The 12,230-nt window shown below is 44.0% G+C and overlaps 1 protein-coding gene across 1 annotated transcript; it reads right to left on the bottom strand.

Annotated features, from left to right (window-relative positions):
• Positions 1-7,194: 7,194 nt before the first annotated feature.
• On the bottom strand, positions 7,195-11,910 carry LOC119226614 (Golgi phosphoprotein 3-like). The gene is made up of 5 exons (XM_037484746.2): positions 11,521-11,910; positions 10,845-10,976; positions 10,365-10,479; positions 9,906-10,066; positions 7,195-9,557 (listed from the first exon to the last, which is right to left on the bottom strand). Exons 1-5 carry the CDS (start codon positions 11,731-11,733, stop codon positions 9,294-9,296), a joined length of 885 nt encoding a protein of 294 aa, XP_037340643.1. The 5' UTR covers positions 11,734-11,910; the 3' UTR covers positions 7,195-9,293.
• Between the last annotated feature and the right edge of the window lie 320 nt (positions 11,911-12,230).

The following is a 12,230-nucleotide window of genomic DNA, read 5'->3' as shown; positions in this document are numbered from 1 at the left end:
TATCACTTATGCCTTATGGCAAGGTGCTCCATCATGCTGGAAAAGGCCATGTTTGTCACCAAACTGCTCTGTTTGGGAGAAGTTGCTCTCGGAGAACGTTTTGGTACCATTCTTTATTCATGGCGGTGTTCTTGTGCAAAATTGTGAGTGAGCCCACTCCCTTTGGCTGAGAAGCAACCCCACACATGAATGGTTTCAGGATGCTTCACTGTTGGCACGACACAGGACCGATGGTAGCGCTCACCGTTTCTTCTCCGGAGAAGCTTGCTTCCAGATGCCCCAAACAATCTGAAAGGGGATTCATCAGAGAAAAATACTTTACCCCAGTCCTCAGCAGTCCAATCCCTGTATCTTTTGCAGAATATCAGTCTGTCCTTCATATTTTTCCTGGAGAGAAGTGGCTTCCTTGCTGCCAGTCTTCGCCTCACTGTGCGTGCAGATGCACTCACACCTGCCCGCTGCCACTCCTGAGAAAGCTCTGCACTGGTGGTGCCCTGATCCCTCAGCTGGATCAACTTTAGGAGACGATCCTGGCGCTTGCAGGACGTTCTTGGGCGACCTGAAGCCTTCTTCACAACAATTGAACCGCATACTTTCAAGTTCTTGATGATCCGATAAATAGTAGATTTAGCTGCAATTAATTGCAATTCTTCCTGATCGCTCTTCTAAACATTCTGCAATATATGCAAATTGCGATCATAAAAACTGAGCCAGCAGACTCTGTGAAAATGAATATTTGTGCCATTCTCAAAACTTTTGGCCACGGCTGTAGTTATTTCATGGTGCAGGTTGGGATTAATGCATAAAAGTCTTATGACAACATAAAATCTAATTAACAAAGCTTGATAAAAACAAGCAGGGTGGCTGTATTTATGAGTGTTACGTCCACAATGTGGAACAATAACTAAATAACCAATTTACAACAGAGTCAAAGTGAAGTTCACAATCAACTTTATTTCAGGACAACTGACACAAATGTGGTGGAGGTAGGGACAATATAGTTGTGTCAAATAATCAAAAGTAACAAACCAAAACTAGGCCTAACTAACTCTGTCTTCTGAAAACAAAAGGCTGACTGAGATCTCTACAAACCGCCGTTCACAAATCATACAGGGACTGGCACCAACCACTAAACCTAGTGTTTCTAGACATGACAAAGACCCTACGTAAAAAAGTGTACCCCAGACTTACCTATGCCCTCTACTTCCTTACCACAAAACAAATCACTAATTCATCAAAGTGTCTTCACCATTCATAGACGTAAATACAAATGAGACAGCCTTTCGAGAGCCCAGAGTGCGCCTCTTTGTGGGCAGCTCACAACAGCGATTGGCTGGATCGAACAAATGTGAGCCACTCAGCAGCTGGCAAACTCTGCACAGGTGGACTCCAATCACCTCTATTAACGCCGGGTCCTGGAAGCACCTGCAAGACAAGGGGGAGGGCAGAACACCACAGACGAAAGCTCTGCACACCTGTCTGGCTCTGCAGGCACGTAACAATGAGAATAGGAGTGGTGAAGATTGCTCCACCCTAATCTACGATTTGACATTTGAGAAGTCATGTGATTTAACTGTGCGCAATAACCAAATCTCTCAGTGTTTAAACAATTCACAAGCTGAATGAGTAAATATCCTCATACGGTTTGTTTTATCGGACTAACAACAAAAAAGCCCAAAATTATTCACACTCCCAGGATTCAAAAAAGCAGAAAAATGTCAACCTAAAGACATTTGATGTGTGCTTAATAGATTTCTTATTAAAAAATAAAACCATTATTTTATAAATAATCCATTTAGCATGAACCTGATAAAAGACGAAGCACCTATATTTCACTTCATACCCCACTACATTTCTATAGGTTTTAAATACTGTTCTCTACTTCCCCACATCTATCCGACAGGTACTATAAATATCGAATGTAGAGATCTACAACAATGCATGCAATAAACCCAAAACAGGCACTCACCCAGAAGAAATCCTTAAAATGTTGATCTTTCATGACTGTTAAAGACTTTCATGCGCAGTACGACCAACACTGTTGCTCTGTACGCGTGTGCACTTTGCGTCCATCCTTTGCAGTTGTTCAGCCAACATTATATTTATTTATTACACATCGTGCTGCCATCTGGTGATGGATTGAGGTGTGTACAGAGGTTTAAAGTAAAAAAAAAAAAACACACACACAAAGTATAATAGAATGGAGTATTCTCAGTGATGGAAAAAACATCCATATTTTGTATAAGTAGCAACATCACACTAGAAAACTATGTTAAAAGTCAGACATTAGTTTGGTGTCAGTGTTGTAACTTTCATTACATTTACATTACATTACATTTAGCTGAAGCTTTTATCCAAAGCAACTTAAAATAAGTGCATTTCCACATAGAGATACAAACTCAGAAGAACAAGTAAAAAAGAAAGTACAATTTTCATCAAATAAGCAGTTTCAAAACATGTTATTGAGAAGTGCCATTATAAGTACAATTTAAGTGCTACGATTTACTTTCGTTCTCTTTGACCCACATTTTCCATTCAACAACAGTACAAACTGTTCTTGACCCACAGAGGATCACGCGACACACCTGACGCAGGTAGTGTGATATGCTCTCTCTCTCTTTCCCGCTTCACAGGTAAGTGACTTCATTGAAAACATGCAATCTGTTACAAGCGTCTAGGACCGCGCCAGATGACCTACATTTGTGTTCTACTGTGATTAGAAAGATCGCTTTTTTCCCCAGCTACGTTCCTGTGATGTCTGATAGAGGAAGTGTGTATATTTTACATACAAAGTATAAATGATCAAAAGTCCACTTGGTTTAAGATTGCACCTGTTTTTCTACCTGGTTTGGTCCCCTTGTTACATTTCAGAAGTTGTATCCCTTAAAAAGACCTCTCACATGGTGTGATTTTAACAAGAGTTTCAGACCTGAAGATGTAAGATTATCTCATTTAAAAAGGAAGATAAATATCATAAGAAAGTCCAGAGAAACCACTCCGTATCTTCCCCATAAATCATCTGACATTGGAATGGAATAAAACAAATGTCGTAACAACCAGATCCATCCGGAACAGGAACATTATTTTAACTCATACACAGCAAAATTCTTCATTTTCCAGTGTTGGGCAAAAGTGTTGAAGTGCAGAGTTGAAATCACACTGCAAAAAGTTGATTTAACTCTTGGAGAGTCAATTCTACGAAAGAGCTGGAGTCATTATGCAGTGTCAAGATCAGATTCCTTTGCAACAGTAGAGTTAAATTAACTCTTTGATAGGATTGAAATGTTCCAGTACAATGTCACACTTCTTGGCATCAGACTTAACTCCATGTTGGATGTATGGTGCATGGATTGGTGACGGTGCACCGGGAACCACAGGGTTGTTGGTTCAAACCCTGGCTTTCCCATGTCAAAGTGTCCCTGAGCAATACACCTAATCCTGAATTGCTCCCCGAGCTAAAATGTAAACTCCATGTGTTTAAATGCAACATAAGTTGCTTTTGATAAAAGCATCAGCTAAATAACGTTTTATTCAACACTGAGCAGATATATTTTGACACTTATTCCGAAATTGTTAACACTTGGTTGAGTGTTGATTGGAACAATATGAACACCAGCTTAGAGTTAAAATTGAATCTTGCAGAGTGAATTTAACTCACTACCAACTGGTGTTGAGAAACTAACGCTTGCGTATTGTTAAATTTCAACTATATAAGAGTTCAAATTAACTCTATAACAATGTTTAAATGGCAACACTTTAAAAAGTGTTACATTGACACTGTGGAGTGTGGACCCCATGGGACACTTTAAAAGTTAAAATTAACTCCAATAGTGTTAATTTGAGTCCATTTTGCTGTGTACAGCAGTTACAGGGGAGATGTGCTTTTACTTTTAATACCTATTTAGCTGATTATACTTTTGTATTTCCACTTGCATGAGACATATTTACCTCAACGTATCGCTACTTTTACCAATTCTTTTAAATCAGTCAAATCATTTTGGCTAAAAATGGAGCTTTCTTAAACGTCTTTGGGCACATGTGAACCTATTTGTAATATACTACATTATGTTTGATATGATAAAATGTGTGGGTATTTGCTAGAATGCAGGATATGTAATCAGAAGATAACAACGTTTTATGGTATGTTCATAGCCAATTTTTTGAATGACAAATCATGGATTAACTTCTGGGTACTTTCTTGCCCTCCTTCTTTCTTCAAGAAAGAACAAAATGTTCAAACCTCATATTGAACCCTCCATGTCTGTCTGTCAGCTTGTAACACTTGACCTTGATTACACAGAAGCTTGACTGTAGCTTCCTCGGTACTTCCCCGTCTCTGCTGGCGGGCAGAGGGATGTCCCGACGTGCTCAGGTTGTTTGCACCAGGACTTCTCTCCAAAACCCTGTTGCAAGGAATTTCAATAAAGTGCATGAAGAGCTTTGACGTCATAAACGCAGTCGGTGGAAGTCGCCGTCCCATAATCAATAAAAAATCAAATCAAAATACACGTCGTGGTTCTTCGTGGGCGTTGAGGTGGTTTTGATTTAAAATGAAACAAAATCTATGAATCACACCGAGATGACTGTTCAGTTCTCGTGTCTCCGAGTGACGCAATACTGTTGTTGGCCGTGTTCTACCTTTCCGAATAACAACCACTGTGTCTTAGTGTCTTATCGCTATCGGCCCATTAAAATCCTGCTCATCTTTATGGTGCCTTGTATACCTGCGAGTAACGTTTACATGGACAGGTGTTTGTGTTCCGTACACCGTTGACGAAAAAATATAAAATTAGAAGTGGGAGGAGCCTAGCAGTCGGTGACGGGACCGTTACGTCACCGCCCGACTATATAAATCGGGTGGTTAGCTATCAATAGTTCAAACCTGTTCCTTCTTGCACCTCGGTGAGAGCGCGGAGAGAAGCGAAAACAAACCGAACCTTTTAAAGCTTCACTTCTCTTTTCTGAGCTCTGTGACAATGGCCGCCCAGGGTGAGTGTCTCTAAAGATGTGACTTGATAACCTACTGTGCTTTTAAGAACACTTTCCGTAAGTGTCGGCGTGTCGTGGCATCGAGACTCATCCCTCATGTGTCTTCTCCCCTCAGAACTTGACGTCGCGATGATTGACGAGTGCGCGCACGAGCTGCGTCATGTCGGCGACGCGCTTTACTGGAGATACAGACTGCTGGAAATACTCCTCAGGAACTACGTGGCCATGAATGCGATCAAGTGAGAAATTGGATTTGACTAAACCGGATGGCATTCAGGAGCAGAGGACCGCTCGGCGGCGGCCCTCCAGCGGGGCGGGAAGCTGGTGGAGACCCCGGGACGCAACCCGTCGGCGGGGGAGAGGTCACGGTGGCCCCCCCGGGAGCTTTTTGCAGTGTGCGGGACGTCGGGGAGACCCACCGGATGGGATCTGCTCAAACACACGGGCTGTCACGTGTGCGCTGGACATATATTGAATATAATATATTGAAGAATGGAGACTCAGTCACGTGAACTTCCAACGTTGGTGTAGAATGTTTGCTGGAAAACGCTTCAGCTACAATTTGTTTTTTCATGACACTTAAAGGAATAGTTTGGCATTCTAGGTGGGGGGGGGGGAAGAGGAGAAATAAGCCTTTTTATGCATAGTCAATCCATAAAATCCCCACTATGTGTCCTAGTGACTTGCCACGATGTGGGAACTAGTCAGTGAAAATCTGTTAATCCTGTTTATTCCTTTTTAATAAAAGCAAAGCAAGTCAGTCGTGGCTCCTGTGAGTCTGGTGTTCTGTCCTCTGCCACGATCTGAATGCAATACCGCTGCATTGATCAATGACACATGGAAGCAACATTCATTACTTTAAATTGATTGACTATTTGAATGTTTTTCAAATTAATTGCTATCTTCTAAACTAAGATGTGTATCTTTGACACTCTACACGCACACACATGATGTGCATACAGCCACATCAGTATGTAGAATAATGTCCTTAGATTACGACACAGTAACTGTTATTTCACGGTGCAGGTTGGGATTAATGCATATCCCATTAACGCTTGTAACTAATTCATTTAGAATGAACTTGATAAAAGAGGAAGCACCTAATGCTATTTGTATAATCATTTATGTAACTATTTAACATGAAATTGGAGAAAAATACAAAAATGACTCCATTATATATATATACTGCTAATCTACTGGGATTTTCACGCACAACCATCTCTAGGGTTTACAGAGAATGGTCCAAAAAAGAAAAAACATCCAGTGAGCGGCAGTTCTGTGGGCGGAAATGCCTTGTTGATGCCAGAGGTCAGAGGAGAATGGCCAGACTGGTTCGAGCTGATAGAAGGGCAACAGTGACTCAAATAACCACCCGTTACAACCAAGGTGGGCATAAGAGCATCTCTGAACGCACAGTACGTCCAACTTTGAGGCAGATGGGCTACAGCAGCAGAAGACCACACCGGGTGCCACTCCTTTCAGCTAAGAACAGGAAACTGAGGCTACAATTTGCACAAGCTCATCGAAATTGGACAATAGAAGATTGGAAAAACGTTGCCTGGTCTGATGAGTCTCGATTTCTGCTCCGACATTCGGATGGTAGGGTCAGAATTTGGCGTCTACAACATGAAAGCACGGATCCATCCTGCCTTGTATCAACGGTTCAGGCTGGTGGTGGTGGTGTCATGGTGTGGGGAATATTTTCTTGGCACTCTTTGGGCCCCTTGGTACAAATTGAGCATCGTTGCAACGCCACAGCCTACCTGAGTATTGTTGCTGACCATGTCCATCCCTTTATGACCACAATGTACCCAACTTCTGATGGCTACTTTCAGCAGGATAATGCGCCATGTCATAAAGCTGGAATCATCTCAGACTGGTTTCTTGAACATGACAATGAGTTTGCTGTACTCAAATGGCCTCCACAATCACCAGATCTCAATCCAATAGAGCATCTTTGGGATGTGGTGGAACGGGAGATTCGCATCATGGATGTGCAGCCGACAAATCTGCGGCAACTGCGTGATGCCATCATGTCAATATGGACCAAACTCCCTGAGGAATGCTTCCAGCACCTTGTTGAATCTATGCCACGAAGAATTGAGGCAGTTCTGAAGGCAAAAGGGGGTCCAACCCGTTACTAGCATGGGATACCTAATAAAGTGGCCGGTGAGTGTATATGGAATAAAAACAGCAGATCGGTGCTAAATTCAGGCACTTAAAGGATCCTTACTTTATTTTGTGTGGTAATATAAAAGCATACAGAATTATAGCGTATAGGAGAGTAGATCCCTTTCATTGAATTCCATTAGATCGTACACATAAAATAACTAATGATTACACAAAAGCCTTTTTCTCTGTAGCTACATGAACAAGTACCCCAGCCCTCCACCGATAGCATGCATGCTCGCTTTGCTCTTAAACGCATTTCAACACTTCTTCAGACTAGTTGGTATTCCGCTGGTAGAAAACAGAAGACAAAACTGCAAGAATCCCATCACACATTTAACTCTGAGCGCGAACCAGAACCTGTAAATCTGCACAGAAGCCCGCCAGGAGGAGTTTGGTTTTTAATGTGGTGGAACAGGTTCATTCCCTCTGGGCTCCAAGTAACCCTCCCGTAATCTGCATGTATCAAACAATATAAACACGCCCGCGTGGGCCTACCAGTTAGAAATTACATCTAATTATGACGTAGAAGCGGAGCGACACTACATAGCAACAGGGAGACTTTCAAAGGGTCGCTTCACCCAAAACAACGAAAGACGTAGTTCCACCTGCTTCTGTCCACATCTATATTTAACCCACAGAACATGCAGTTCTCAGACGTCATCGAGGTGGTATCTTTAGTGCAAAGTACGTCTTTGAAAACAATTCACAGCAAAGATTAACAATTAGGGGGAAAGTAAAAAAAAAAAAAAAAAAAAGGACTTTGCTTCTGAATATTTACTGCTGACAAACAAAAGGAAACTCCATTTACCAATTTCTAAGGAGTAAATAACATAAATAAAGCCAAAGTTACCTCCGTGGCTCGACACCAAAATGTGTTTCCGGTTCATCATTCGGGTGAACCGATCCTTTTCCTGAATTTAAACGAGCCCATTCAGCTAACATTTCCCATCAGCCGTGTGAGCAGCTGCTGAGGATCATACTGTAAACCTTGAAGGGGCTGTTAAAGGCAATAAAAATAAAAATAAAGAATCCGAACAGATATGACGGGCCTATTTGTTTTTTCCATCTTGACTCACATGTGGCTTTTTTAAAACTCAGGAATGATGCAAAATAAATGAGATCTTTTTTTTTTTCCTTTTCTCAACCACGCTACGGTTCTTGATTTTTAACCTTTTCAATCCCTAAAAAACGGAATTCTTCCTACAGGGCTATCGACCGTGCAAATAAGTTGATAGATGGAAGGGCACTGAAGCATCGGTTAGCGACATGGAAGACTAATCTCCTCCTAGAAACACAGAATGGACCCATTGCGACCAATAAGTGACTCACGGTCTAATTCTTCATTTTGGCCAAATTTCTCGGCTCACTCGTAGTGTTGCAGGCCAGTGAGTATTAATTGTCCTCCTCACAATGCAAGGAGGAAAAGCGGAGGAAAGTTAACAATCAGAAAACGGAATGAGTCAATAAAACATTGCGGCAATCTGATCCAACAGTAACTCTAAAAGACGCGATCCCAACCAGTGGGGAAGAATCTCGTGGGAGCAGGAGACCTGCGCGAGTGCAAAGAGCATCAATAGCAGCGGGATCTGCTATCTTTTATCCTTGCATAAGCATGTAAGGGGACAGGGGGGGGGGGGGGGGGGGGTATGGAGAGGAGACCAGGATTTGATTCTGATTCGACCGTGTGGAAAGCTAGCGAGGATGTTCCCTTAGTGAAGAAAGGAATCTTGGATCTTCATATTCACCGTGACTACTGCTGCCACCTGCCTTTGTTCTTTGATGTCATCTAACGTGAACAGAAAACCTGTTCCGTTGGTAGTGCCGGCGGTTCTTCGCACGCCCGGCCTCGCAGCAGCAGATAACATACCTCACTGTGTGAAAGCAGCCACTCATTGTTTTATTTAGAGACCGCTCCAGCCGAACGTTACTCGGTGAAGCCCACCACCAATCCGATTGCACCCGGTTAATATGGACTGCCACCAAAACGTCATCCGGAGTAGATGTACACACAGGCTTCCCAAACAAAACAGATTGTCTCATTAAAGTGAAGTCTGTCTCATTAAGTGAAGTCCTTCAATCAATTAAATAGCAGACCGTAGCCAGTTCTTTCAGTCCAAGCGATCAGGCGTTTTTCATTTAGTAAACGCGGCCACCACCGCCCACATGAGTTCGTTGACGTTGGGCTTGGCGCTCTCTTTCTCCGGCTCCAGCTCCAGCAGAGTGTGGACCCTCTTCATGCCCAGGTCGTACTGGTCGTCCTGCAGCGGCGCGAAGGCATTCTCCAGCACGTCGGACGAGTGGGCCAGAAGAATCAGGGACAGGACCCGCTTGTCCATGCGGTGGGGATCGTTGACCCACTTCTCCAAAACAGATTCCTGGACCTTCTTCACCAGTCGCTGTAGGGGATGTTGACATGTGTTTTAAAGCCATTACATGCATGACAAGCATTGCGTACGGCACATTCAAATAGGCGAGGGGGGGGATGAGGGGAGGGAATACAAAAACTACATAAATTAAAAAAAATAAAAGAGGCCTAAGATATTGTCAATTATATTTATTAGCCTCATCACACTTGTGAAAACATGAGGCCACAGCCAGCAGACAAATAGCTCAGCTTAGAAGAAAGACTATAAACACGGGGCAAAGAGCTATCCGTACCTCGTCATATGTGGCTTGATAAATGGGGGTCAGAATTCTTTAGTAATCGTTAATGGGCCTGATTACCCATTAACCCCACACCTTACCTGTTTAATGGTGTTGTTGGTGAGCGGATGTGTGGTCATGTCAAAAAGCAGGAAGTTTTGTTTCTCTGTGGTGAGCACACCTTTCTCAACCAGATTTTTGGCCAAACGCTCTCTAACGTTCCTGAGCTGGTAGTGCAGCTTCAGGGGATTCCAGGTCTCTCCTATAGGACAACATGAGAGCTAATTTAGGTACTTGAAAAAATCCAATGTCATTTGTAACACTTTGAAAGTCTAAAGTTGGGTTTATTTGAACATTTGAAATTTAATTTTTAAATGATATCACAATCCCCATGAATCTTGATTTTTATCAATGAGTACTTAATAGTAGGACAGTAACAGGCGTCAACTGAACTGTGACAGCTCACAAGAGCAAAAAAACAAAATGACGTCCAACGGGGGACACGATGAGCGCAAATGAAGAAAAAAAAACGAACACCGTGTCCTCTCGTGTCCTCTCACCACTCAGCAGCTCGATCCAGCTCTGCACGGTCTCTGGAGGCTGGGTCTCTTTAACGTGCTTCAGGGCCTCGTCCAGCAGCACGTCTCCCGTCGGGGCGTCAGACTTGCAGATCACCTTTTCCAAACCAAAGAGTGCACATATTTGCACTACAGTTACTTTTATGTGTAGTTGTCACGACTCACATCCTGTGCAAACAGGAATTTGCATTCCCAGATATCGCAAGGAACATTGTGTTTGTTCTAAGGAGAAGAAAAAAAAAAGAAAGAACTCTAGCTAGGGGATTAATTTCCATGGTAAGAAGACTGTCTAATCCCTACTGGGGTGGAGTGGTGGGGAAACAATACCTCTGCTTACGCAAACAACCTCGAAAGGGCATCCAGCGTGTCTTGTGGTTACATAAAAAGCACGCGGAAGGCCCCCCCCCCCCTCCTCCCGACCCGGGCTCGCGCCCCGGTGATCCCATGGGACGCGGCGCTCACCTTTCTGGAGAGCAGGCTTCTCCTCCTCACGCCGGAGGCCTCCAGCTGAAGCCTCCCCCTGAGGGCCAGCTCCACCAGCATACACCCGCGGAGACCGGAAGAAATGCAGTCGTTCCAAAAAGACGTGTAGCCCTAGAAGGAGGAGGAGGAGGAGAGAAGGGAGGGAGGGAGAGAAAAAGAAGAAGAAAAAAAAAAACTTCAGCCGAGGTGCAACGTTGGTTGACATAGCTGACGTGTTGGTTGGAATTTAGGAACACTTCCAGGTTGAAAAAAAAGTGACACCTCGCCCGCTGGCAAGTTGTCAAGAAACGCAAGCTAACGAAAGCTGGTTTTTCAACATGTCGGCAAGTCGCTAAGAGGCAACCTCATAAAGCGCGATAAAATCGCATTAATTGTTGGGCGGACCGCAGGACGCGTTCGGTTAAACACAAGCTAACGCTACTTGACACATTTGCTAACCAGCCGAAACTGGGGGGGGGGGGGAGCTTGTGAAAAAACAGCCCGTCCAACTGTTGCGTTGAAGCGACGTTAGGAGACCCCAACGAGGGGGGGGGGGACTTGGCAAACACGGCTCGCGACGCAAAGTAAACAAGAGCGCGAGCTAACGTTGACGTTACCCTCGCGAGCGGGGATTAAAAACAACAAAAAAACAACAAGCACAAACACACACACACACCTCTCGGTCCTTGAGGCCCAAGAGCAACACTTCCTCCATCAACGTGAGCCTGGTCTCCTTCGAGTCCCCCTTGTCGTCGTCGTCGTCCTCCTCCTCGCCGCGGCGCGCTTCGTCCTCCTCCTCGGCGGAGTCCCTGTCCTTGTCGGCGGCGCTGCGGATGGCCTCGTTCCTCCGCTGGACGAGGCCCGAGGTTCTCTGCTTGAGAGCGGCCATCGCTGCTGCTGCTGCTGCTACGAAACGATCAAATCCGAAGAGACGCGCCTACCTCGACAGGCCAGAAAGACACGCAGCATGTAACCTGAATGTTGAAGCGGAGAACGGTCAACCGATCGAAGAAAAACAGCCGTTGGCGGTGAGCTCAGTTACAGGACTCTCGCGTCGGCTCTGCCTACTTCCTGTTTCAACATGGTAGCGGTGACGTCGACTGTGGACTGAACGGAGCCAGTGAACGCATCACGGCTGTTGCCTTCGCGTGCGTTAGAACTACTATGCACGTTGGACACCACGGTGAACAGTGAGCAAATTATAATTTAACGTAACAAACGTTTATATATAAACATGTTATATCGTTACCAATATTTGATTGCATTCCTAATAATGACATGCAGATTTTATGTAAAAAAAAAATAGAAACAGCGGTTGTTCACAGAAAGGTTAAATGATACAATTTTCTGACCAGTTTTCTGTTTTGTTCTGGAACTTTAAGTTAA

Source organism: Pungitius pungitius, chromosome 18 (genome assembly GCF_949316345.1).
Source record: "Pungitius pungitius chromosome 18, fPunPun2.1, whole genome shotgun sequence".
NCBI classification, from domain to species: Eukaryota; Metazoa; Chordata; class Actinopteri; order Perciformes; family Gasterosteidae; genus Pungitius; species Pungitius pungitius.
The sequence above is the reverse complement of the archived record's forward strand: the minus strand, read 5'-3'. Positions and strand labels throughout refer to the sequence as shown.